This window comes from Choloepus didactylus, chromosome 23 (assembly GCF_015220235.1).
Source record: "Choloepus didactylus isolate mChoDid1 chromosome 23, mChoDid1.pri, whole genome shotgun sequence".
Classification (NCBI taxonomy): Eukaryota; Metazoa; Chordata; class Mammalia; order Pilosa; family Megalonychidae; genus Choloepus; species Choloepus didactylus.
In genome coordinates, this window is record NC_051329.1 from 13,323,566 (window position 1) to 13,349,916 (window position 26,351).

General features: G+C 57.0%; 1 protein-coding gene across 2 annotated transcripts in view; it reads right to left on the bottom strand.

Moving 5' to 3' along the window:
- RBM19 (RNA binding motif protein 19) overlaps positions 1 to 26,351 on the bottom strand; it is a 149,023-nt gene that overhangs the window by 30,078 nt on the left and 92,594 nt on the right. For both annotated transcript variants that reach the window (XM_037816979.1, XM_037816980.1), the window contains exons 22-23: positions 20,885 to 20,990; positions 9,849 to 9,969 (exon numbers count right to left, since the gene is read on the bottom strand). In XM_037816979.1, coding sequence (XP_037672907.1) covers positions 9,849 to 9,969; positions 20,885 to 20,990 — 227 coding nt within the window. The remainder of the gene's footprint in view (positions 1 to 9,848; positions 9,970 to 20,884; positions 20,991 to 26,351) is intronic.

Here is a 26,351-nt window from a genome sequence, read left to right on the forward strand (position 1 = left end):
ACTCGCTGGGCCCCGGCCGGAAGCCGCCCTCCTCCCGGCCGTCTGGCCCCAGCCCCCGAACCCTCCTCCACTCCCGGCCCGGCCCCTTCCCCTCCCGAGTCGGTCTGAAGCTCTCCCCTGTCAGTTTAATTCCGTGATCGATGAGGAAGAGCAGGAGAAGTGGCCTGGCACAGCTGGCTCCCCCGTTAGCCCTAGCAGGGATCCCTGGCCTCGCCAGCGACGGCTGAGTGAAATGTTTGCAGAACGCAGGGGACACAAGTCAATAACAATTTAGCTGGATTGGGAGCAAGTACCTTCCTGCACGGACAGCCGCTCCTGGGGGACGGGGAGACGGTGGGCAGGAGATTGCCGGAGCGCTCGGAAATATTTCCAAAACACCGCTCCGTGGGGCTCGGGCATGGGGGTGGCAGGCGGGAGGCGGGCCGGCCTGGGGCACACCTGCTCCGACCTGCCTCCGGCCCCCTGCCACCTCCCTGAGCCCTTCTGAGGGGCGATACCTCGCGGCCCCCTCCCCATGGCCAGCCCTTTGCACCCTTGCCAGGAGCCGCCATCCAGAGTCAGCTGGACCACGATTCCTGCTCCTTGATGAGCCCCTGGACTCAGTCTCTACCAGCTGGCATGGGTAGGGGGCACGCAGGGAGACGGGGCTCCGGCTGATCTCAACCTCTCCCCGGGGACCCCCCCTGGCATGTCCACAAGCAGGTGAAGCAACAGGCCTGTGCCCTTCTGAACAGGGATGGCTGCCTCTTCAAGAGGACAGGGACAGAGCACACCTCACAACCCCCACCCCAGGCCAGCCCGCCCCACCTGGACTCTGCAGAAAACCTGGGGTGGGGGATCCTGCCCAGCCCCCTACCGCCACCCCAGCACCCCAGATTTCTGCTGCTGGGGCCTTCAACACCTCTGGACAAATGACTGACAAAGTGAAAGCTTAGGGAGAGGACAAGAGACACACAAATGAAGGAATAAGAACGAGGTGAAGGAGCTTAGAGAAAACCTCCCGTCTCCAGGAGGCTGGAAGGAACCACAGCAAAGGGATATTTTGAATAATAAATTCTGTGACTTCACATGCTTGCTTGAACTTTCCTGGCTGTGATTTTTAAAGCCTGATGATTATGTGTGCAAGGCCAAGATCAAGGAGGCCTATTTGCAAGGGCTGACTTGGGGATAACGGGCTCTCCTGGTCCCCGATCTTTTGAAAATGTGCCCTCCTATGAATGATTAAGTCACGGGAGGAGGTGGGGGAATGTGAACTGTGGCAGGCTTTAAATATCATCCGTATGCTGATGACTTCCAAATTTATAGCTCAGCCCCGACTTACCCCCTGAGCTCTGCGCGCACAGATCTAGCTGCCTGATGTCCCCGTGGGGTGTCCTCACAGGTGAACACATCCACAGTGCTCCCGCCGGCCACCTGCTCTTCCCCAGCTCCCCGGGCCTCGGGTGTCATCTGGCACCATCCTCCGGGCAGCTCAGGGTGGAAACCTGTGCCCCAGCCTTGAATTCTCTTTCCCTCCAGTGGCCAGTCCAGCTGGCTCTGCCTTTACTGCATTTGCTCAGTCCATTTTCCCTCCAGCCCCATAGCCTTGCCCTGGGCCAGGAGGAACATGCAATAGCCTCTGCACCTGACCCTCCCTCTGCTGGGCACCCCTCACGCAGCAGCCTCCACGCTGGGCCCTGCTTTGAACCCGCCAGCTGCATCTCTGCCTCAGGGCCTTTGCACCTGAGCCCTCTCTCTACTCCGAAGGCTCTTCTCCACATCTCTGGCTGGCTGGCTCCCTCCTATCACTCCTCAGAAGGACGTTCCCCAACCACCATACGTAGAACTGCCCCCACCTCAGGAGTATACTGAGTTATCCCTTCTAATTTCCTCTACAGTACTCGCTGTCATCAGAACTCTGTTGTCATCTGCTTACTTTTTTTAAAAACCATCTGGCCCTTGCACTCAAATCAGCTCTGTGAGGGCACACCTCTTCTGTTATCTGCTTTGTCCTTGTTGCCTAGAATATGGCTTGAAAATTACGTGATCAGTGAAGAACTGTTGCATGAATGAATGGAGTCAATGAGTAGCAAAGCAAGGGGGCCTGGAGTTCTTGAGCAGGGGACAATATGTGAATGAGTGGTTCTGGCTGTGTTCCAGCACAACTTCAGTTATAAAAACAGGAGGTGGGTTTTCGACCCTGTGCTAGCTGGATTAGAAGTCCAGACCCCATAATGGGTGGGGCAATTTGGGATTTAAAAACTGCTTGGAAAGATAAAAAAGGCAGGGGTGAAACAAGATTCTCTGTTCTATAGTGTCCTGAGCTGTGTGCCCCCAGGCAAGTCACCCGACCTCTCTGGTTCAGTGAAACGGGAATAACGCTTCTCCCGGGAGAGTTGCGAGGGTGAAATGGGATCGAGCCCTGAAACCCCTTGGACCCACATGTTGTGGGTTCTCAGTAAAGCCCTCTCCCTGTTTCTTTTCTTTTGTACCTGACTTGATCTTTAACAAGAGGCCACACAATTGCCTCTTTCCAGACTTTGAGGTTTCAAGGTGCAAGAAGGTTAGGAATAGTTGGCTTCAGAGGAGGAAGGCTTGGATTTGGCTGCACCCTAACCTAGCTGTGGGCCCAGGGCATGTCACGTGGCTTTTCTGAGCCTCGGAGTCCTCCCGCGTGGGGTAATGTGACGATAACACAGCAGATGTGACGATAACACAGCAGATGCTCACCTAGGCTTAGCTGCTTCTACATGTTCACTCATTTGCCCCACAAACAGCTCCTGAGCACCCACTCAGTCCTGGGTGCAGTCAGGGCCTGGCCTTCCCGCAGCGTCACGGCCCACGTGGAGAAGGGATACTAAACGATGCGTGATGAATACACAACGGCAGAGGAAGACAAGGCAAGGGCTACCTAGCAGGAGTCGGCTGGGGAAAGGGTCCTGGGGAACACGCCCATCTCTGACAACTCCTTCCCTGCCCCTGTCTGGCTGGGGGAGCGGGCGGCTGTGCCCCAGAGGCCAGGTGACTGGGTGGGGACAGCCACGCATCTGTGCCCAAGGAGAGCTTCTGCCCAGCGCTTTGCTGGCAGAAATCCCGCCCTGCCACTTGCCATGCTGGTCATGTCCGCACTCCCGGCTCCGGGGCGAAAGGTACAGAAGCTAACCACAGCCCATCAGTCCTCCCCAGCTGGAGTAAGACAACACCGGGAAGCAGAGCGCGCTCCTGGCCAAATCAAAGCCTGTTTGCGCAGCCTCCCTGGCTGGGAGCGCTCTAAAGCAGAGGCCTGGGCGCCGGGCTCCTTCCGGACCATTCTATTCTACTGACCGTAGGACTGTGGCCTGCCGGGCCCTGAAAGCGTCTCGATGCCGCGGCCCTGCTGGTTTGTAAGACGCTCGGGAAGAAAAGGACACAGCCAGTGGCGGCCTTTCCTTTCTTCCTGCCTGGCTCTCTTTTCACTCTCCCCCGTGCCAGGCTGGAGAAACAGCACTTCATCTGCCCAGGCCCCCGCCGTGCAGAAATCCAACTCTCGTCCGGGAGGCTGGGGGCGGGAAGGGGCCAGGCGGCTTTGTGGGGGCTGTCTGACCTGCTAGAACGTTCTGAGAGCACCTGTCTGCTCTCAGGGTCTCTGCCCACTCGGGCGACTTTTAAGATGACGTTCAAAGACCTGTCGTCTGCTGTGCGACGTGACAGGTATTCCTTTGGTGTCTGCTTGTGAGGGGACATATAGTGCCCTGCGATTATTCAGGGGCGGTAGGTAAAGTGAAGGCTGCTATTTGGGGAGGGGGCAAGGGGGGATTTAAAACAAGCTTTTCTTTGCTGCCTGTGAGGGAACCCAGACAAGCCCCGAGCATGCTCCGTTTTCACAACAGCCTCGGAAGGAAAGATATTCCGGTTCCGGCTCCCCAGTGAGGAATCGCCATCGTCTTCACCATCCTCACCATCCTCACCTTCATCACTACCACATACTATAAGCCAGGCACTGTGCTCCATGCTTTAGACAGGGGGCACCCGGTGATACCTGGATTCAGATGCAAACACCCTGTCCTGAGCCCTTCCTACATGTCGGGTATATTCTTTCTCATATTTGCTTGCACTGTCTCTTGTGCACACACACACACACCCGCACACACACCCCCACACCCCCACACACCCGACTTGTTACTGCCAGGGCTTATAAACACTGGGGTTCTCCTTTCTGTCTCATTCCTCTGCCCAGACAGCAGCCAGAGCCTGACTTGACTGGGATGCAGGGAAAATGGGGGCTTTTCTTGACAGCCCAGGAAAAAATTAGTGCTTTGAAGGGGGATGGGGGGTGGGGAGAACAACGATGATGACGATGAAGAAATAACCCTACTTGTTGAAGGCTGACTCTGTGCCAGCATAAACTTGACATGCATCATCTGGTTTAAGCTGCCCCCCAGCCCATGGCGGTAAGTTCCTTAGTCCCATTTTACAGATGACAAAGCCGAGGCTGAGTGACTCGGCCAAGGTCATGGAACTGGTATGAGGACACACACTGGGTTAAAACTCAGGGCTAGCTGCAAGGCCCAGCTGTTACAAAGACATGGGATGGGACAGCAGGGTGGTTGAAAGCAAAAGTTTGAATCCTGACCCTGCCATTCAGTAGCTCGGTGTCCTCTGACAAGTTCCTTGCCCCCTGCGTGCCTCGGTTTCCTCATCTGAAAAGTATAGGATCACGACAGCATTTATCTCCCAGGATTCTGTGGGATTAATACCTGTGAAAAGCCCGCACACAGTACTTGGCATGGAGCAAGGCTTAACAGATGAGGGCTGATACAGTAATATTAATAATCATTAGCATCATCTACTTGAACCACCTGCTCGTCAAGCTCTCAACCTTGACCTAGGCTTGTCAGGGATCAGGGACTGGGAAGAGAGCAGGAGGGAGGGCAGCTCACAGGCTGGGAGGCGCTCGGCCTCCACGCTCTGCCTCCACGACCTCTCCCAGGCTGGCGGCTGGCCTGTCTGAGAAGCCGAGCCCGGGGTGGAGGCCATCTCAGGCCATGAGCGCTGACTGCTCCGGCCACAATGAGGGCAGTGGCTGTTTGCCCAAGCTCCACTCTGTCTGCTCCGGCCGCCTCCTGCGGTCCCCAAGGGTGGCTCCAAGACCACAGTGCCACCAGCAAGCCTCCTGCCAGGCCCTCCCTCTCGCTCCGCGGCCCACAGTCCACAGGGAGCCTTTCGTTGTGGCCTTGGCGCTCGGACCAGGATAAGGAAGGCTCCCACTGGCTGGGGGCAAACACGGGGCTCCGGGGGCCTCCCCCTGGGGGCTGAGGTCAAGGCTGGGTGGAGGGAACTGGGCATGGAGCCCACCAAACTTTGGAGTCTGCCAGGACCCTGGAAGCTCCGAACAATGCAGATTTTGACACAAATGAGCTGGGTACTTTTCACTGCAGGGAAGGGGCACAGAGCAGGGCAGGAAGCCAACAGCCCTGTCCTGAATATTCGGGGCTGCCGTGGGTTCTGCATGTATCCCAAAGGGAGCACACAATGGGGCAGCTGAGGGTGGGGGCCCTTCCCAGAGCCCCAGTCTGTGAGGGACACTCTGCACGCATCATCTCACCCGTCCACGCGGCCCCTGCTTCCTCGGGAAGGGCGGAAGGAGCAGTCAGTCTGAGCACAGGCTGCTGGTGCACATGGGCTGGGCTCAAAGCCTGGTCCCACCATTTCCTCCTGGGCCAGCAGCTTCAGCTCTCTGCCTGGGGGTGGAACGGGGGGTTCGCAGGATCTATCTCACAGGCTGAGGTGAGCCGTGCCCTGCTAAGGAGAAGCAGCAAGAAAGCTGCTGTTGCTACCACCGACGAGCTTCACAACCGTTCTCTAGGGTGAGGCCACCGCTACCCCATTTTACAAACTAGGAAATGGAAGTCTGGAGGCCACAATGACTTGTCCAGTGACACTTGCCAGGAAATGACAGAAGCCAGGATCTGTTGATGCTCTTTCTCCTAAACTGGAGGTTCGTAACCTTTTAGAGTCGTGACCTTTTAGGAAATCTGCTGAAAGCAGACCCTCTTGCAGAGCCATAAACACATGCACACAGAGGCTCACACACACCCCTGTATGTTTTACAACAAAATTCCCAGGTGTCCACGGCCCCCCTGGTATCACCACAGGCCAGGACCCATGAAGACACTGTCCCATGGGTCCCAGAGGCCCCTGCTGCGCCCACTCCCCTGCCTGGCCAGCCACCTGCCACGGGATTGGTGCACGCCCTGACGTTTGGGGGTCACCATATATGCCAGGCATTCTCCTTTTGGCCCCTAGGCCCCTGCCCTGCCCCGTCCCTGGGGAGGCTGATTCCTGCAGGCTGCATCACTGGGCAGCTTGTCTCTCTGGTTTATGGAAGGGCTTGGCTAAGCGAGGCCCTGGCGGGAGATGGGAGGGAGGGAGGAGAGGGAGCTCCGGGGAATATCCCCCCACACTAAAGCTCCCCGCCAGCCACTGGCCATCCCCAGGCTCCTGCCCTCACTGGACTCCAGGGACACCACTGCCTCCCCTCCCCCTCTGGCTCCCCACCATTGCCGGTCCCCGGGAGCCTTGGCACTTCATTTGCTCGTTCACCCCGTCCACACCTCTTAGGCAGTGCCTGCTGTTCCTTTGGACCTGGGGTGAATCCGTTCCCTGCCAGGCCCGACAGTCCAGCCTTGGCACTGGGGAAGGGTCTCTGTGTCCTCCTCCAACACACTTGGCTAGCTCAGAGCTGACATCCCTTCTGGAGCCCAGAGAGGGCAAGGTTCCCGCAGAAGGACTCAAAAGGAGGCAGAGCACATGGGTTCAAGGGCTCTGGCACTCCACGCTGACCTCAGGAGCCTCCTCTGTGAAACGGGGACCATGTAGCACCCACTCCTCGCCTTCTGCGAGGGCGCTCTGTGTCAATTCCAAGGGCCCATGCAATGCTTTTGTTATGAACTGTTACTCATTCCTTCCATTTCTGGGTGGGCCCCCTAGTTCCTGGGCTCAGGGTTTGGATGGGTCAGGATGAAGGCGGGCAGGCAGCAAGTCTCCCCCAACCCAGATCTAACGGAGGCCAAGGCTGTGTTCTTAAATGGCCTCTGCCACATAAGGCAGCACGTGGAAGCGAGGGGAGGCATCAGAGTCAGCCTGGAGTTCAAATCTGAGCAGTGCCGCTTACTGGCCGATGCCCCTGGGCATGCCACTCCACCGTCACAGAGGCTGCCAGGGTTGCTGTGAAGACACGAGACGCTGCCCGCCGTGCACAGAAGCACCGAGTACACAGCAGCTGGTGCGACTCACTGACGTCCCCAGTGGGCCTCGAGCCCTTCCTCTATGAAATGGGACTAAGCGTGCCCATATCGTAGGGCCGGTGGGGGCCTGGCAGGAAGGCGTAGGAAAGCGGGTACAAGTGAATCATCGTCCTCGGTCCCACTGCTGCAACTGCCTCCGTCTGGGCCTTGCTCACAGCCGGAAAGTGGCCGTGGGGACAGCCAACCCCGCAGGAAGGCTTCCGGCTGGGTCTCTCCACTGGGGTCAGGCAATAATGCTGTCCTTGGAACTAGATTTATTGAAGGGGCTTGTCTCCACTGCAGGGCAGAACTGCTGAGTGGACACTCCTCTACCGGCCCCAGGGGTGGGGGGCCTGGGAGTCGGGGCCCGTCCTCTGCTCCAGGGAGAGTCCCTTACACAAACATTTGCCGACGAGTGCATTTGGGCCTGTCAGTGGCTGTCGATAAGGACAGGTTCTCTTTCTGAGCGTCAGGATTTGGGGACTTATTGACTCGTGAGCTTGCGACTGTGTATTCAGCCCTGGTTTCCCTGGCTTCAGACCTGCCTCAGCTCAGACATCTCTACCCCCAGCCCCGGCCCGAGGGCCTGGCACCTGCTGCCAGGTGTGAGGGCTCCCACAGATGAACAATTACAATACAGCAGGAAAGTATACAAACAGTGGTGGGAGAGCAAAGCATGGAAAGGCTTCCTGGAGGAGGGTGTCATTGGAGTTGGGTCTTGAGGGCTGATAGGCATTTGCCGGGTAGGTAAAACAAAATTGAGGGGTGATGCATTCTAAGCAGAAGGAACAGCATATGCAAAGACACAGGTCCCGTCTGGAGTTTGGGGGAACAGTGAGCTCTGGGGGGAGAACAGGGATTAGGCTGGAGAGACTGCTAGGGGGGAAGGAGTTTCTTCTGAAGGGTTTGGCAGGCTGAGCTCTGGCCAACGGGCATCAATCCTGTCTCTAAAGGGAGCCCTGGAGTTCCAAGAGCACTGAAAGGCTGCAATCCTGCCCCCCACATTGCATCTTAGAAGCCTTGCTTTTCAGCTCCAAGCAAGACCAGGAGGCCCAACCAGAAAACTCACATCTCCACAAAGGACCTCCCCTATCTCCTCTTTCCCAGGTTCCTCCAAAGTTGCTCCCTGGCTGGGGAAGCCGAGCGTTGCTGGTGGGACAGGGGACGGCCAGCCGTCTCATGGTTCCAGGTCCCAGCTACACAGACCCGTGGTGGGGAGGGCTTCACAGCCAACAGCCCCCACTCTGCCCCCAGCCAACACTCTTGGCCTCAAAAGCTGTCTGGAGGGGATGGGGGTGGATGAGTGCGCTACCAGCGGGAGGAGGAAGGCAGTGTGCTAACCCCCCAGCTCTGAGCGTAGCCTGGCTCTGTAGGGCAGCTGGGAGGGAGGGACGCATTCCCAACTGGGTGAGGCTATTTCCTGGGCATTCACCACTAAAGCCACGTGGTCCCAGTGCGGGTGGGAGCCCATAGCTGCCCCTTTTGCTGCCCGGCCCAGAAAAGAGTGCAAGCACTCCTGAGGGCGATGCGAGGGACTCAGAGACAGGATTCAAATGCAAGCATCCCTGGATATCCCGAATTTGGAGAGCGAGCGAGGGACAGAGGCAAGCCCTTCTGCCAGCACTGGGCAGCTCTCAGGGCCGTTTCTCACGCCCTCCTTACCTGACCCCCGGGACACCCAGCTGGAGCAGTCCAGCTGTGCGATCCACCCCTGCCCAGCCAAGGACACCGCTCCGCCCCACCCCAACACCCCAACCTCAGGGGAGGGGTCCTCTGCCCCTGCCCCCTGCAAAGCAGCCGGCCCTTTTGTGGGCTTGAGCGTCACCTCGGCAGAGGCCTGTCTGGACCACCCGGTCAAGCAGAAGCCCCCACCTGCAGCCGCCCTGCTGCATCCCCATGCCCAGGACACAGCAGAAGTTCTCTAGAAGCCTTTTCTAGAGAACAAACGAATAACTAGCAAGCCCACAAACGAATAACCGGCAAGACCACACAATGCCACCAAGGTGTGTAAGAGGTGGAAGCAGGGCCGTGGCAAGACCTGGGTGGCATCCTCAAGTGGGGCAATTGAGGAGGGTCTTCAACTGAAGGGCCAGTCACAACGCAAGGGGGCGGCGGGTGGGGGCAGAGTGTAAGGGAATCGGCGAGAGTGCAGTACCCTGGGCCCCCACCAGGAGGAGCTGTTGCCACCCTGGGCCAGAGGGAGCAGGTTGTGGAACCTGGCGGGAGGGAGGTGTGGGGAGGAGGCCACTGGCCTGGACCTGGCAGGGAGGGAGCCGGGGAATGGGCTCCTGACCTCGCTCTCCTCCTCCCTCTGATTTCCCACCAGGGCTCCCACGGGTGCTGCCCATGCTGGTCAGCCCCTCAGAGCAGAGCAGGGAGGGAGGCCCGAGCAGGGGCTGGCAGCTCACGGCCAGGGGGAAGCCCCGGCCCCCTGCCCACCACAGCCCTTCAAATTGAGGCTGGTGCTCCCAGAAGCCCCTGGTGCCTTCTTTTGTCATGAATCACCCTAGAAACAATTCCCAGGCAACCAAAAGCAAGCAGTCCTCTGAGACACATTGAATTCCCTGAGAACAGAGCCGCTGCTGGGGGGCCGGGGGCTCTTACCATGAAAGCGCTCAGCTGTCTTCCGCCGCAGGGCCTGCACGGTCACCTCCGAGTCGGCCCACTCCAGGACCAGCCTGCGGCCGTACAAGTGGGTGCTGTGACACAGGGCGCTGAAGGCTCTCTGGGTGGGGGAACAAGAAGTAAAACACAGCAGGTGAGCCAAAACGCAAATGCCTGAAACTCACCGTCCTGCCTCCTGTCTGCTGCATCTCAAATGCCAGAGCCCAGGTTCCTGCCCCCGTGACATAAGACCATGAGAGGGTTTGGGGAGCTGTTGGCCCAGCTATTTCATTAGGAGAACTGCAAGTCACTATGCAGTCGATATATCTGCTATCTGGGCCTGTAATTGGGGCTGGGCCAAGGCGGGCATCTCGGGTCCCATATTAAGTCCTACCAGTGGATGGTGACCCCGTTAGCGGGGCTGGTCTCCATCCTGGCTGGCAGTGGCAGCGGCCACGCGAGAAAGCTGAGCCCTGTTATGGCAGCTCGATGATGGCCCCTTGCGCACTGGTCGGGCTCCTTCTCTGGGCCTGGTGAGTCTGCCGCCCCCATGTCTCCCTTGAGTCCCCCTCCTCTCTGTTTCCATGGCTCCCCCACCCCCAGGTCAAGCTGCCCTCTGCCCCTCACCGGGCCCCCTGCCCTCTCCCCATGGCCAGCTGCTTCACACGTGCTGTTCCTTCTCAAGCCTCACTGTTCCCCCACCTCCACACCTCTGTCTAGTTCTCATTTTTTGGGGGGGCGGGTGGCGGGGGTATCAGCTCTACTGGGATACAATTCACATACCATAATTCACCCATGTAAAGTGTACCATTCAGTCAACTACCACCACAACTGATTTCAGAATAAGTCATCAGCCCAAAGGAGACCCTGTCCCCACCAGCAGTCACTCCCCATCCCCTCTCCTGCACCAGCCCCTGGCAACCCCTAGCCTACTTTCTGTTTCTCTGGATTTGCCTGTTCCAGATGTTTGAGACGAATGGAAACGCACAGTGGTGACCTCTGACAACCAGCTAGTTCCCTCCCATGTGATTAGTCCCAAGTAGACGGGCAGGGAAGGCCTCCCCGCCTGGCCCGGCCGGTGCTAAAATGCTCCGGGGAGCCTGGAGGCCCAAGAGCTTGGGCTTGACTTGCCCTGCCCAGGCCTGGTGATCCCTGCTGCCTCCTGGCCTTGAGACCTCAGACAAGTTAAATAAATCTCCCTGGCCTTGGTTTCCTCATCTGGAAAATGGGAACATTAACACGACTCCACCCTAAGGGTTTGAGGGAAGAGGAAAAAGAGCTGCCACAGAAAGTGCTTATGACAGGGTGGGGTACACAGTAAGTGCTAAATAAATGTCAGTTTCTACTGCTGTGTTGTTTCCCAGACCTGTCACATCTGCAGTTTCTTCCTTGCGGTGGGGAAGATCCAGGAAAGCAGCGGGTTTAGAGAGGGCTGGGCGACAGGCCTGATGGCACCAGTGGTCAATCACTTCTTTGATGCCCACGAGGAGGCCCTGAATAATCATGATGGTCCTCGAGTGGAATCAGTCCAACGCTATCCTTCCACAGGAGCGCAACCTGGGAACGTCACCTGCCCCTTGCTGAGCCTCAGTTTCCCCATCTGTGAAACAGGACTAACTGTGGGACTTCCAGGCGATGCCCACTGAGGCTGGCACCCAGCAGACATTCACTAAACCTCCAAATCTGAAAAGCTTGGGAACAAGGCGGGTGGGCCGTGTATCTTTTAAATTTTAAAATGAGACACTGTGGCCAGATTAAAGAAACGCTTTGTTCTCTGTGCTTTCCCCGAGAAGGGCCAGGTGCAGGAAACTTTTTCTTTTCCCTTTTTTTTTTTTTACTTTAATTTTTAAAACTCTGACTGCCAGCAGAGCCTCTGCACTTTTTTTCTGTGGGGATATAAAAATGCATCTGGACTCCGAGCCGAAATGATCCATTCAGAGCTTTAAAACACATGCGTTCTCAGCTGGCGAGGCAGGGAAATGGCTTGGCTGGGGAAGCTGGGGTTTCCAGATGGGGAGGAGACACTGGTGGGGAGTCTGGGGTGGCCCATTTTCCATCCTGGTGCCTGGGACCGTGAGGAGCTGCGGGCCTGGGGACACAGTGGGGTGGGGGCGGCCCTGAGGCAGCATCTGGTGTATACTAAACCCGAATTTGGAAAACAGAATCAGCAGACTCTGAGAGGAGGCCCAAGCAAGATACCCCAATCATGGCCTCCCTGACTTGGTCAGATTCTTGCTTTTTTCTGACCCTTGCAATCCCCTTCTCCCTTTACATGCCACAGAAAGCCGGGAGAGTTCCCCTTTCATTGTAGAAGTCACTAAATATTCTTTGACGTTACCCCTCCCAAATTCTCACCTCCTTGCCTGAGTCATCTCGACTGCCTTAGTCTCTCTTTGGAAAGGTTTGTCCCTGTGAGAGGCAGTGTGGCACAGAGGTGAAGACGGTGGGCTCTGGAGCTGCGATACCTTGGTTCAAATCCCAGCTCCACCATGCCCTTGCTGTGTGATCCTGCACAAGTTGCTTAACCTCTCTGAGCCTGTTTCCTTAGATGTAAAGGATGGGCAGCAGCAAAGAGTCCTTGGGAGGACTCAACGAGTCTGGCATTTAGAGGGCTAAATAATAAGTCTCACTAAATGTTGGCCTTTATTATTACTATGTGCGTCCTTGATGTCTCATTATCACCTTCAAATTCAGGAACAATGGTAGGTCAGACACACAAAATCTTTTATATCTGAACTTAGAACACAGTAGTTGGCTCTCCAAAAATAGCAGTTACCCTCCCTGGTTCTAGTGCCCGCAGGTTAATAGGAAATCAGGTTGCATTCCCGAGCGCCCACTGCCTTGGTGGTTAGGACGTGGCGGCCTCATACTGTCGCTGGCAGGGCAAGGACAATGATTCGAGGCTAAAATTGGCCTTGGATAATCCAGAGTAATTATGTTTCATTAAAAGCATAATGAGAGCTTGCTATATTTGAGGCATTCTAGGAGGCACTGGGGGGGGGAGGAGGAAGACTCACTCAGGCCTCAAGGGGCTTCAGAGCTGGCGTCTGGGGGGCCGGGAAAAGTGCATCGGGCCCTTGGGCCCTCAGTCCACCCGTAGCTTCCTCCTGGGTCTCCCTGCCCACACTCGCTCCTGCTGAAGCGCACCCCATCTTCTCCCCAGTCTTTGTAAACCTGAGCCCCAGAACTGATGCGCAGCTGCCATAAACAGCCCTCGGGGTCCTGTGCATCTCTGGGTGTTCTCGATAGGGAAAGGGGTGAGTCAATTGTCCCTGGGCTCTTTGCGCCTTTTGACCCCACTTCGCTGCCCATTTCCGGACCTCGGACTAAAGGGCCTTCTTCTTATCAGGGATTATGGACGGCCTGGGTTCTGTAGAACTCCAAGCACATGACTCAGCCTACTCCTGAGAACAGCTCTTACTTTTCCATTTCAACAAAGAGAAACCAAGGCATTGGCCATGGTCTGTATGTGGGCAGCTTCTCCTACTTTTCCACTCGGCCTCCAAGCATCCCATCTCTGAGTCTGGATTTCCACTCTGGTCCCGGACGGGCTGCTCTCATCACGGATGATTTGCTGGCGGGTCAGGGAAGGCCCGGCCCTCCTCACACAGGCCACAGCCGGGCGCCCCCTGGGCCCCCACCCCAGCACCAGCCCCTGCTCCATGCCCACCTGTGCGTGTGCCGCCTCCCCGACTCGACTGTGAGCCTTGGAGGGCAGGCGCTCTATCTTTACTACCCTCGGCCTGGTGCTTGGGGCAGAGCGTGCTCAATAAATATTTTAGAGGAGACTGTGGAGTGGGAACTTCACTGAGTACACCTCCCGATTGGAGCAGACTGCTTAGCTGGCTTAGGTGGCCTGCCAGGGTCCCCTGAAGGCGGCAGGGAAAGGAGCACGCCTCACCCCGAGAGAGCAGCACCTTGACTATCACACACACAGGCAGCACTTGGTTAGGGTGAGCCCCGATAAATACCCAGTCTAGGGCTGGTTCCACATAAGGAGAGGGGGGAGGCTGCTCCCAACAGCATTACTCTGGGGCCCCACGGTGGGACAGTAACCCTGTGCCCCAGGACTCTAGAGGCCAATAGAAACTGCCCAACTGGATCCCCCAGAAGCCCCAGGATGGCCCTCTAAGGATGCATTAGTGTGGAAGGAGGAGGAGATGACAGAAGGAGACAGCTCTGGCTCTTTGGAGCCACTTCCTGCCATTCCCTGATGGCCTGGGGCTGGTGACTCTTAGCTCGCCCCACCCCTGCACCCCGCTGTACTGCAGGAGCTGACTCCCATGGTCTACATAACCGGGGCTCCTCACCCTGTGGCTTCAGTTTAGATTCAGCAAATGGGAGGCAGAGGGAGAGGGGAAAGTGGGAGGAGAGAGGTTGAGGGACTTTGTCCCTGCTCCCTCCCTCCGTGCCTGCAGCGACTGCTGGTGTCCCCTGGTGTCCCCTTAGTAATTCCACGCCCCTCCAGGCTTTCCACTAACCTGAGGGGTCACTGCTCCCCACTGTCGCTGGTGCCTGCACCATCCCTTTTTAAGTCACCCCCATAAATATTTCTTCCTTCAATTCTTTATTTGAGCCATCTGGGGTCAGATCTGGTTTCCTGCCGGAGCCCGGAACCAAACTGCTGCCTGAAGTCCCCTTGCTGGGGGCAGATGGAATCCCTGGCCCGGGAGGCATGGCTCTAAGGTGCCCGGGCTGCCCGAGAACCTGAGGCCCACCTCAAGCAGGCCCAGCTGGAGCCCAGGGCTGCCCCACCACCCGGCTCTCTGGCCAGCTGCTCTGGGGTCACGGCTCCTTGGGCCCCTCTGGCCTAAACAACCTACTGCCTCTCCCTGGAGGAAAAGTGGCTAAAGCGGCCAAAGTGAAACAGTGGCCCTCGCAACTGTGACCAAGCCTGGTGCCCCCTTCAGGAGCAGGGAAGGCTGAGGGCTCAGCTCAGGGCCTGACCTCCCCGCAGCATGCCCTGCAGACAGACTCCTCCTTCCAGCGACAAAAGCCCTTTCGCCGCCCTCAGTCTGTGAAGTCTGCCCAGGGCCTCGTCCTGCCCGTGGACGCCAAGTCCACGGCTCTCTCTTGACCCCCGCAGCTCCCCGGGGCAGGCTGGGAACTCAGGAGCTGTCTCTTGCAGTCAGAGGGCTGCAGCTCTCAGCAGACGCTAAATCCATCTGAACATGTGAAGTGCCAACCTGTCCCAAACCATCTGCGTCCCCAGCGTCTGGGAGCCAGCCTGATGGAAGCCGGCCAGGGATGGCCACGTGTGCCAGGGAGACGACAACGGAACGAAGGACACAGAAGAACTGGACCTCCACTGGTACTGCTGGGGGCCTGGAACTTTCTCTGTGCTGAGGTGGTCAAAAAACAGGGGGCCATGACCCGTGGGTCTGCTGAAATACGAGAGCAGGAGGATATTTTTTGTCATTTCCCCATAGGCAACGATTCCTGGGCTCTGGTACTTTTCATCTGGGTCCGAGCAAGCCCAGCGTCCCTCAAGCAATCTCTTGGCAAACCTTGCCAGCCACGTCTGGGCTCCGCAGGGTGAGCCGCCTGCTAGACAGGAGCCTGTCCCAGACAAGTCGAGCTCTCTGCATAACACTGGATGACTCCTGCCGCGGACCCTCCCTTAGCACCTCAGTCTGTTCTAGAAATGATACTGTGAAGCCGACGGGGAGTCTTAAGAGAAACTCCCAGGGGTCCCCTTCCAGGCTGTGGTGTCTAAAACCCTCCAGACAGATAAGACACCTCATTCATTCTTTCATTCACTCACTCACTCATGCATTTACTCACTCATTCATTTACTCATTCATTCTCTCATTCATCCTTTCACTCATTCACTCAATCTCCCATTCATTCTTTCAGTCACTCACTCATGCATTCGCTCACTTGTTCGTTTACTCATTCATTCTCTCCTTCATCCTTTCACTCATTCATTCATTTACTCTCACCCGTTTACTCATTCATTCATTCATTCATCCATTCTCTCATTTGTGCACTCATTCATTCACTCACTCATTGTCTCGTTCATTCATTCATTCATTCACTCACTCACTCATTCATTTACTTTCTTACTCATTCACTCACTCATTTGCTTGCTTAGTTCAGTCCAATTCAATTCAATATCACTGGAGGAACCACAATGAGCCAAATACTAAATGAGGGTACATGAAGGTGAAAGAGCAGTTCTGACGCCTTGGGAGGGAGAAAATAGCCATAAGGAAGAGGTCTGATCCCCGCAGGCAAGAGGAAGAGCGGGGGAGGCAAGCGTGGCCTGGTGATGGTCTTGGCCCTGGGCTTTCTGCCATGTCTTCTGGGGAGGCCTTGCTTCAACATCACCCTCACAGGGCTGCTGGGAAGACAGTGACCGTCCCTTTAACTAGCACCTGACGTGGTGGGGGTCCAATTCATGTACCTGTGGATGCTGTTGCTGGTGGAGGTTTTTAAAATTAAGGGTGTTGGAAGGGAGAAAGGCTGTCCAACTGTGCAGGGATTTTTAACTTTGATAACTTTTCTGACCTCGAAGTGAAATAAGGATATTTGACCCTGAGTCCTTTCCATTGCAGAGATGCCTCCTCTCCTCCCACTCTGATGTCGGTGGGAACGGAGGGTCTCGGCTCACACGCGGACATGGAAGGACACAGCTATCAAAGGGGGATGGCAAGGTGCTGCTCAGACTCTGGCAACGGAGGCCGCTTACTGGTGGTCTTGGCGAGGCCTGTGCTCATCCTGGGTTCTCAGCCCCTGGCCGTGAGACTGAGCCTGAGTTCCTGCCTTGAAACGCAAGGATTCAAACACATTTTCTTTTGCCCCTGGGCTCTCATGACAGGAAGCAGACAAAGCACCTCAATTAAGGCAACCAGGCACATGCACAAACACACATAGAAACACGCACACAGCTGAGAGGAAATGTGGGGACAGAACCCCAATTCCTCAGTTTGCTTCCCGAACAACTGATACCCTGGGCTTCCTTCTGCAGCAGCCCTGATCTCCAGGGGCCAGAACAACACTGGCTGCCTCGTCACTTCTCTGGCCCCACGTGCACAGCCTGTGTCGAGCCCCATCCAAAGCAGCATTCCATTCAAACTGCACAACCGCCTCAAGGGCAGTGTCACCATTTCCCGCTTTGCTGACAAGTAACCTGGGGTTTGGGGACATGGAATCCCTTGTCTGTGTCCGCACAGCTGCCAAGTGTCCTCACCTCCATAGTGACAGCCCTCCACTCACTCCTTCCACTCGGCCAAGCCAGGTGTGTTGAACATACACCCTTGCCAGTTCACTAGGCCAGAACCCAGCCCTGCTCTGAGCCAGGTCCCTGCCCTCAAGGAGCTTTCTCTGGCTCTCTCATGACAAACCATCCCCGCCAACGGTCTTGTTTCCACAAAATCTGCAAGACGCAGGCCATAGGTACCAGAGAACCTTCCTCTACAGGCCCAGCGCCAGCCCCCGATGAAACGCTCCATACCACCCGAACCGGGGCAGCCCGGGCAATGTGTCCCCAGCGCTGCCTCTGCCCCCTCCCTTGGCAACGCCGGAGACAGTGAGAGATGAGAAAGGATAAATTAACTGGTGCGACCCTACAATTAAAGCTGCAGTTGTTTACCACAGTGAGAAGAGCTCTGCCTGCCAACGCAAACAGCCATCACGTCTCCTACCGCCGGCTCCCCCCAAGTGTTTATTTAAGCCAACACATTGCTCTGCTAATTGGATAACATTCCATGTGAAAATAGACCTTTTAAAACAACAGCAGCCGAGGCAAATAAAAACAGCTGCAACTGCAAAAGTACAAAGGAGCGGGAGCGGCAGGCTCGGGCAAAAAAAAAAAGAGAAATTAAAGGCGCATGCATGGGAAAAAATGGATATTCTGTTTTTTTTTGGGGGGGAGGCGAGGCGGAGAGGCTACCAGTCCTTTCTTTCTGTTCTCTCTCTTCCAACTCACCCTCCTGTTCTTTCTCCATGACTGGCTTGGTCTGGGTAGAGTGGGGGTGGAGGTTTCTAAAAGGAATCCCAGTGGCTATTGGTGGCCCTGCAGCCAATGGGATGAACACATCTGGTTGGGAATCCCTGGTTCACCTGCCCAGGTGACAAGCTGTTGCCGCTGAGGTGACACTGCGTCTCGGGCTTGCGGGAGCTGAAGTGGGGCCAGCTGAACCAGGTTGCTGAGGAGCTCCCACTCCTCCTTCACGGGCTGAGGGAGCAGATTTCCTCCCAGCTTTGTCCCCAAGAGCTATTTTGAGGGACAATCTCTTGACCTCCCTCCCAACTCTCTCTCCGACTGCGACTGGCGAGGCCTTTTGGGTCAGGCGGTAGAGCCAGGTGTGGTGTGAAGAAGAGGGGGCTGGCTCTCAGCATAAGTGAATAAATGAATGATGGAAGTGAGAACCTCCTGAATGTGTGGGCTTTGGAATCAGATAGACCTGCGGGGTGGTGGTGGTGGTGGTGGTGGGGGTCCCAGCTCTGCTGACATCAGCTGAGAACCTTGGGCAGGGACTTTGTCTCTTTGAGCTTCAGTTTTCCCATCTATCAAATGGCCTGCCCACTCCTAGCGGCCTATGAGGATAAAAAGCCATGCATGTGAATGCCCAGCACCATCCCCACCAAAGACAGCCTGTCAGAAGATGACGGTTTTTATTTTACCCACCTCAAAGACACTACCTTTTCAGAAACTTCATGGCCCAAAGAACCACATGACCCCGCTGGTACTGGAGGCCCCGCGTGGACAGGTATGGAAGCCTTCAAGTCCTCAACTCCCCATCGTCCCACAATGTCCCTGTTCTCCTTCCCTCATCAGCCTCGGTCCCCCACTTCCCTCCCGCAAGGACACGTGCTCTGCCTCGCCTAACTGGGAACCCACCTTCTGGAAGGTTCTAACGACCCCAACTAGCGAGACTGCACTGCCTGCGATGTGGCATTGGGGATGGTGGAATTTCACGGCTGGGGGCCCAGGCCTGGTCATGCCCCAAGTGCCATTTTAACTCTGACAACAACCTTGGCTAGGGTGTGCAAGACAGATGGCTGCCAGCTGAAGGGGCCGTGCAGCCTTTTCTCTCTGCTCTTTCCCCACCCTCTTCATTTTACATCCTCACCATCATCACCACTGCCACCATCCTCCTCCTCATTGCAGCTCAGCCTGGCAGCAGATAGATGACTCTGTGCTAAGAAAATCAGCACGTTCAAACCTACAACAACTCTACATGGAAAATCCTGTTCCCCTTTTCCAAGGCAGGGGAAACTGAGGTACATGGACCCTTGCACAAGATCACACAGCAAGTAAGTGGTGGTGCTGGGATTCAGACTCAGACAGCCTGACTTCAGAACTCGCGGGCCAACCAGCAGATGGCCTGGGCCCTCAGGCATAGACATTTCTCAGGGTTGGGGAGCGAATCTGCCCCTTTCTGCCTCGGTCACCACCTTGTGTAGGAACCTTGGCTATAAAGCAGAGGTGACTCTACACCCTCACTGCCCAATCCCCTCGGAACCCGGCACCCCTGTTCTCTGGCGACAGAGCCTTTGACGTGGGCAAGCGGGAACACGTGGGAAATGGCTCCTACCAACAGAGCAGGCACCGGTGCCAGGACTGGAGCCGAGCGTCACACACGCCTCATCTAACCCCGTCCTCTGAGGGCAGGCACTCTCGCCATTCCTGGCTTACACGTGGGGAAACCAAGGCACAGAGCAGGCTGGCGGAAGCTGAGCTGCTGTCGGTGAGAGCCTGTGCTCTGCCCCGCTGCCCTCCCCTGCCTCCCCCGAGCTGACGCAGAGACCCCGGGAGGCCCACCCTGCTGAGGCGGTAGGGGGGCGAGGGCTTGTTGCCCGTCACCGCTGACAGGAGGCAGGGGAAGGCTGCTAGCCGGGAGAAGAGAGGAGCAGATGTCCGGACAGACGTGGCCACGTGGCAACAAAACAGGCACTTCAGTTCAAGATGCTGCAACGTGCCTGCGAGGACAAAGGTGGCTGGCAAGGCTCCCGAGGGTCCCGGGTGCGCCCGCCCTGCCTGCGCAGGTTCCCAGGCTCACAAAGGCCACAGCTGTGTCCCGGGTCTGCCAGCTTCACTGCGCGCAGCTGACTCCCCACGGCCCCTCGCCGCCCCAGCTCGCGCAGGCCAAGGGGTGAGAGTGCAGGAGGTCCCCCTGCTTTGCCGGGGGAGGCTGTGTCAGGCTGCAGGGCTCCCGGCCTTCACTGTGGCTCCTTTGCCCTTGAGGGAAGATGAGGCTGAGGGAAACCACTGCCCGTGGCCCCACAGCTCACCGAGGGCGGCTCCTGGTGACGGCCCTCAGCCCAGGCCCTCCCGCCGTGCAGCACCACCACCACCTCCCTTTGACCCTGCCCCGGAGCACGGCGCTCTAAGAGACGGCTGGCACCCCCACATCCGCTGCTGGGCAGGGTGAGGACCCTGCTGCCCACTGCAGGAACGATGCCCTGCCGAGCCGCCCGGAGCCCAAGTTCGGAGAGGCTGCCTTGCTTGAAACACAAAAGGTGTTCTGCATCTGAAAGGGGAGCGGAGGATGCTGGCACCAGGGGCCCAGCCACCCGCACCCGTACCCAGCAGCACCCTGTGCAACCAGCACAAAACGAAACTCCCAGCCAGAGCGGAAGGAAGAAGGGGAGACGGGTTCCCTGGGGCTGCTTTCTGGTGCTTTCAGCCTCCTCCCCACGGCTCCTCTCGGATCTCCCCTGCTCTCTTATCCCGGTGTTGCCCACCCTGCCAAACCTCTGGGGGGCTCTCCTGCACTAAGGAGGCCCTTCTCTGATGGGCAGAGCCCTGGGGAACACACTTGCTTCCCCATGTTTTGTTTCACCCACGCTTCGGTGTAAGTGGGGAGGCCGGTATGGATACAGCCCTTCCTCCAAACAGATGACCCAGTGTCTTTTCCTCCAGGTGTGTCACGAAAACAAGCAGGGTCAGGGGAGAAAAGGGAAAGACAGCACGTGTTGGTGACATTCTGTTTGTTATAAGGCCTCGCTGTTCTCCCTACAAAAGGCTCAGGGGAGCAGCTTCCCAGGAAGCGACTGAGGAAGTGGGAGTGAGGCGGCTCTGGTCTCACCTTGGCATCCTGTTTGGTGAGGAAGTCAACGAAGCCAAACCCTCTGTGAGTGCCCGTCCCCGTCATCTTCTTTGGCAAGCGGACCGTCTTCAGCTCCCCAAAAGTGCTGGAACAAAAGGCAGGAGGAGTTTAAGAGCTGAGGCCTGCAAAGGGGGGTGGGGGCGCAGGACTGATTCCCACCTGCGAATCCCTTCGGGTTATAAAAGATAAGTGCATGCAGGTTTGCACACATGCAGACACGCAGGTGTGCACATGCACACGCATGCCAGCCCCCCCCCCCCACCAGTGCATGTTCCAGAACATAAAGGGGCTTCTCCCCACCAGGCCTGGTCATCAGCTGGGCAGGGGGAGGATGATCAGGTCTGAGACATGATGGAGAATTTCTGTTTCCTCTCCAATGAGCTGGAGGAGGCAGCAGATCCCCCCCTTCCTCACGGTGATTAATATTCAGCACAGGGACCCAGCCATGTACAGGCAGGGCCAGGCCAGGGAGGCACTGGGCCGGGGGTGAGGGGCCGCTCCTGCTCACGAGCAAGCCGGGGCTCGGGGTGCGGGGTCAGCGGGGTCCCCTGACCTTTCGACTGGCTTCCCTGGCTGAGCCCTTCCTCCCAGACCCGGGACGATTCTTCAGTGCTCAGCGCCCCAGCGGCACACAGCCACTCCCTCCAAACCCAGCTTCCCCTCCCTCTGCACTTGCTTTTTGATATCTGCTAAGCCAAAGTCAGGCAAAGCTCCGGAGAACAAAATGGCTCGGCTCTTCCAGACAGGGATCAAACATGTAAACACGGTCTCAGACCACCCCCCAGCCCCTCCTCTCCTCCCCTCCTGGGTCAACATTGGAGAAATTCCGGGACAAAGCATAGGGCTTCCTTGGGGCCTCCCTTGTCCTCCCATCTCACTCCCCCCCAACCCCTTCCTAATGTCCATTTATCAAATATCTATGCACAAACTGCTGCTGATAAATATTTAATGCACGTGGCATCTGAAGAGAGGTGTTTTGTTTGCAGATCTCCATATGCTCGCGGGGGCGCACATGCATCCATGCACCAGCCTCGGGTGCTTCAGGGCCAAAGAGCAATGGGGTAAAACACAGAGCCGAGGCCGTGAGCTCTCGTGAAATGACATAAGCTGAATCTGAGGCGTTAACCTGCAGCCCTGCCAGCATGACCAGGCATCTGCCAGCCCAATTTCTGGAGGCAGGACGGTGTGTAAATGTGGCTTTATGAATCCTCAAAATGAATCTGCACGTCTCCTCGGAGCTCTCCCCAGCAGCCCCATGACCCCCTCCCGGCGCCCTCTGCCTCCACTGGGCAGGCGACAAGGCCAGCTCCCGGGGAGGACGAGGGGGCCCTGTCAGTCTTCCTCTGGTCCAAGCAGAGGGGAACAGGGTCGCGGCCCAGAGGCTGGGTGGGTGGGGACTGGACGGTGAGGTCGGGGCGCCGAGAGCAGACAAGCCGCAAACCCTGCTTCGCTGTGCCATCTAAAGGCCGGGGCGCCCCACAGCAGACTGGGGTGGCCTCTGCCTTCCAGCAGAGCCTCCCAGCTTCTGCTCCGGGCAAGGAGGGCTGGGTGGGGGCTAGTGACAAGCTGGCCAGTCGGCCTGCTCAGATAAATGGTTCCTTGGCTCCTGGCCCTTCTGAGAGCCACTGGGGCTGGAAGGATGGTGCCTCTGGTGGCTGCGAGGAGCCGAGTCTGGAGTCCAAAGGAGCTGGAGGGGACAGGGCGGCCCCAGAGAGCACCGGTCGTGAGCCCAGATGCGACACACGCAGTCCCAGACGACCCCTGGGGGTGCTGGCCTCTCGGCCTGGCTTGCCACCCCTGCTCCCAACCCCCACACTCTTCCCAACCTCAGCTTAACTGTCGCTTGCTCCCAGCAGCCCCTGCTGACCTCCCCAGGCTGGGCAGCTGCCCCCAGATCAGGGCACTGTGGGGGGAATGCACAGTTAACTCCCTGCCTTCCCATGATGGGAGAAGCCATGTCTTCTTACTCCCCGATGGATTGAGTGCCTGCCTCAGAGTGGACGCCTGATAATAGTTTTGGCCAGAACAGACAAGTAAACAACACCCTGGGAGGGCAGAGACTGGCCAGTGGCCCACGAGACCTGCCTTTACAAGGCTGCAGGGAGGATGTCATGAAGTCACGCGCGGGGTGAATACCAACTAACAGCAGAAATGTTACGATCCTTATCACCCCCACCTTACAGATGGAGAAAGTGTCTGACGCGCAATGTTTTCCCCTCTTCTCTGTCACCTGGCTGGGGCCGGGCTGCTTTCAGGAACCGGGGTTCAGGGAGAAGCGGGCAGGGCGCACGTGACGGGGACAGGCATGCCCCGTGTGGACACCGCAGGGTCAGGGACTTGTCCAAGCCCCCAGACCGAATCCCAGTTGCTTCCACCCATGCCAGGTGCCACCCCCTGCCTCCACCCTCGGCGGCCACATGACTCTTCTCCCCTGATGGTCTCAACTGCCCCCCGCCCCCACCCCTGCCCGACTTCTCTTCAGTCCCAGTTCCTGGCGAGGCAGCCTGTCTGCATCCGCGTGCGTGAGTGCGCTGAGACACGGCCGAGGTTAATTCCTCCTTCCCGGCAGCGCACTGCAAGCTGTGGATGCGCCATGCATGGTAAGCAGCTAAGGGGCCGGAGAAGGCGAAGAAAAAATAATTAAAAGGTGGAGGAAAAAAGCTGATGAGGAGAGCCTGGAGGTGCCGTGCTTGCGTGGCCTGGAGAAGTGGCATTTGAGAGCTCGGCAGGGGGAGCCGTGGCAGAGGGGCAAGCTGGATCCACGGGGGGTCGTGGGCAGGGATCGGGCGGCTGTGGGGTCTCAGGGCAGTCACAGCCCCTGGGGTCTGGGGTCTACAAACACACATCTGCATGAGGAATGACACAATCTGTCCGAAGACTCTCGTAGGTTAAAAAATCCCATCATTCTTCAGCGGACCAGAGAAGTGGTTATAGTGAGCAGATGCTTCTCCCTGCCTTCTAAAAATAGGACGAAAGAACACTGTGGCTTAAGGGGCAGCAAGAGGATTAGGGTTAGATCTGGGAGGAACTTCCTGATGTATGTGAAGCCCTGGAACAAACGCCATGGCTTCAGGACACTATCTCTGCCGCCATCACCCAGCTACCCAGGACTGCCTGCTCGCGATATCCTAGGTCTTATAAAAACATTATTTCTAGTTGCAACGACGACTAAGGGACAACAGTGTTACTGCCTGTATTTTACAGAAGAGAAAACTGAGGGCCAAAGAGGCCCACACGCACAGACTCGGGATTGAAAAGCTGGGCCAGTTCTTTCTTGTCCACCCGAGCTGCTCTCTCAACCCAAGAACAATGCTGGCCCAGTGAATGGCCGTGGCTGCTTTTCTAACCGCATGGGATAATATGAGGCCAATACTGAGGATCTCGGAGAGATATCGAAAGAGAATTAAAAAGAAAGAAAAAAGAGTGTATGTGGGGGGAATCAATGAAGTACTTTTAGCTCCTGGCAGATAAGCGATATATAAATACCAGCCATTATTAAGGTTCTTATCTGACAGCAAGGTTTATGGAGCCATTTTTTAAGAGCGGCTTTTGAAGGAAGTTCTGTGTGAGGCTGGGTACTCTGGGAGCGGAGCCTGCCGTCTGGGAGAGGCCGGGCAGGGCCGCCGCGAACCAGAGAGGAGGGAGAATCCTAGGGCACCCCAGAACGCCCCCACCCCAGAGCCCAGACTCGGAGCTCAGGGAAGGAGCCGCACATGCTCCCCACTGTGTAGATAATAGAAACCACAAAATAGCAATTACTGTATCAGAAGCTGTGAATAAAGAGGACATGCCGGGCTTTTAAACACGGCCCTCCTTCCCTCCCCCACCACGCTCACACTTCGGTAACAAACTCACACCTCACTTTTCCAATTATTTCACTCACCTCGGGTTCACCAATTATTCCCCCACGCCGCAGCCCCGCCCCCTCCGCCACGCCGAGGGCGCGTGATTGGTGGAGGGTTTGTGAGTTTCCGACAACTGGAGTTTGTTGTCACGTTTCTAATTTCTTTCTAGGTGTGTGTGTGTGTGTGTGTGTCTGTGGAGAGGTGGGGGGCGGTGAAGGGCGGCGGGTGGGCATCTCGCTCTCCACCACACTGTGCACCGCCAGATGACCGAAAAGGGACAGATCATCCCACATCCCTTCTCCTCTCCCTGAGCTAAGTGATGGGACTGGGGGAAGGAGGGGAGGGGGCGAGAATCCTCCAGAGACGCCAGACTTGTCCATTCTGCCACTGCTCTGGTGCCTGGCCTCACCCTCTAGCCCGCACGCTGACACCAAGGGGAGGCTGGGCACGTCCAAGGCCCCTCTGCTCGCTGGATGCAGGCCCCATCCAGCTCCTACTGGGATGAGCTGGAGGGACTGGAATCATGGAGGAAGTGCTGAGTCACGTGCGGAAAGGTCTGTGGGTGAGACTTCCCCTCACCTGCACTTGAGGCATTGCTCAGAGATAAAAGAAAATCGGCTGCCACCCCAGGGATCTGGAGTTGGAACAACAGTGTGGTTTGAACAAGATGAACGGGTGGTTTTATAATAAGAATGAGCTGCAGGCTTCTTTCTGTTCCTTTTAGAGGTGAGGAAAAAATGGCTCAGGCTCTTGGCATTAAAAAGTCTTTCAAATACACCACCGCTGTCACCACCACCCATTTTCTCACACCATGTTAAACTTCCAGGACATATTCATCCATCCACCCCATACTGCAGGGCTTGTGTGCCCAGGCAGTGTGTCAGGCACCTGGTGGACATGGTCTCACAGCAACCTTATGAGCCAGGCATTGTTATACCCATTTTATAGATGGAGAAAACTGAGGCCCAAAGATGCTTTCTCCTAGGTCACTCAGATGGACGTAACCTTCCATGCCAGGTTACTTGCCCACCGTCCTGCAGGTAGTAAACAGCTGTGCTGGGCTCAAAACAGGCAATTTGCTTTTGCTCATTAAGAGTCTGCACAGACTGCTTTGTCTATCAACAAATGACCAAAGGCCCCCTATGTGCAAAGTGCCACAAGGGCACCCACGGTGGGTGAGACCTTGGACTTGTTCTCAAGGGACCCCCTTGCCAAGGCTGGGAAGAGCCACAGGCAGGCAGTGGGCCTTGCTCTGCCCCTAGGGACACAAGAGGTTTCTGGGATAAAACCACTTGCACAGCACCTGATTAGAGTTTAGAATTGAGGGTGTCCGATCCTTCGCCTGCTGGCTCTCTTCCCCTCTCCCTACACACCATCCCAAGGAAGTGAACCAGTGAACCTGTGGAGCCCCAGAATAGCTCCCACTGGCAAATGAACCAGGCAAGCTGGCAGCTGCCTTGCCCGGCAGCCCACCTCATGTCCCCTTTTCCTTACAGAGTCCCCACGTGGCTGAGGACCCCAGCAGGGGAAAGGTGGGGAGACGGAGATGGGCCGACTGGAGACCGAGAGACCAAACGACCCCTTCATCTACAATAGGTGAT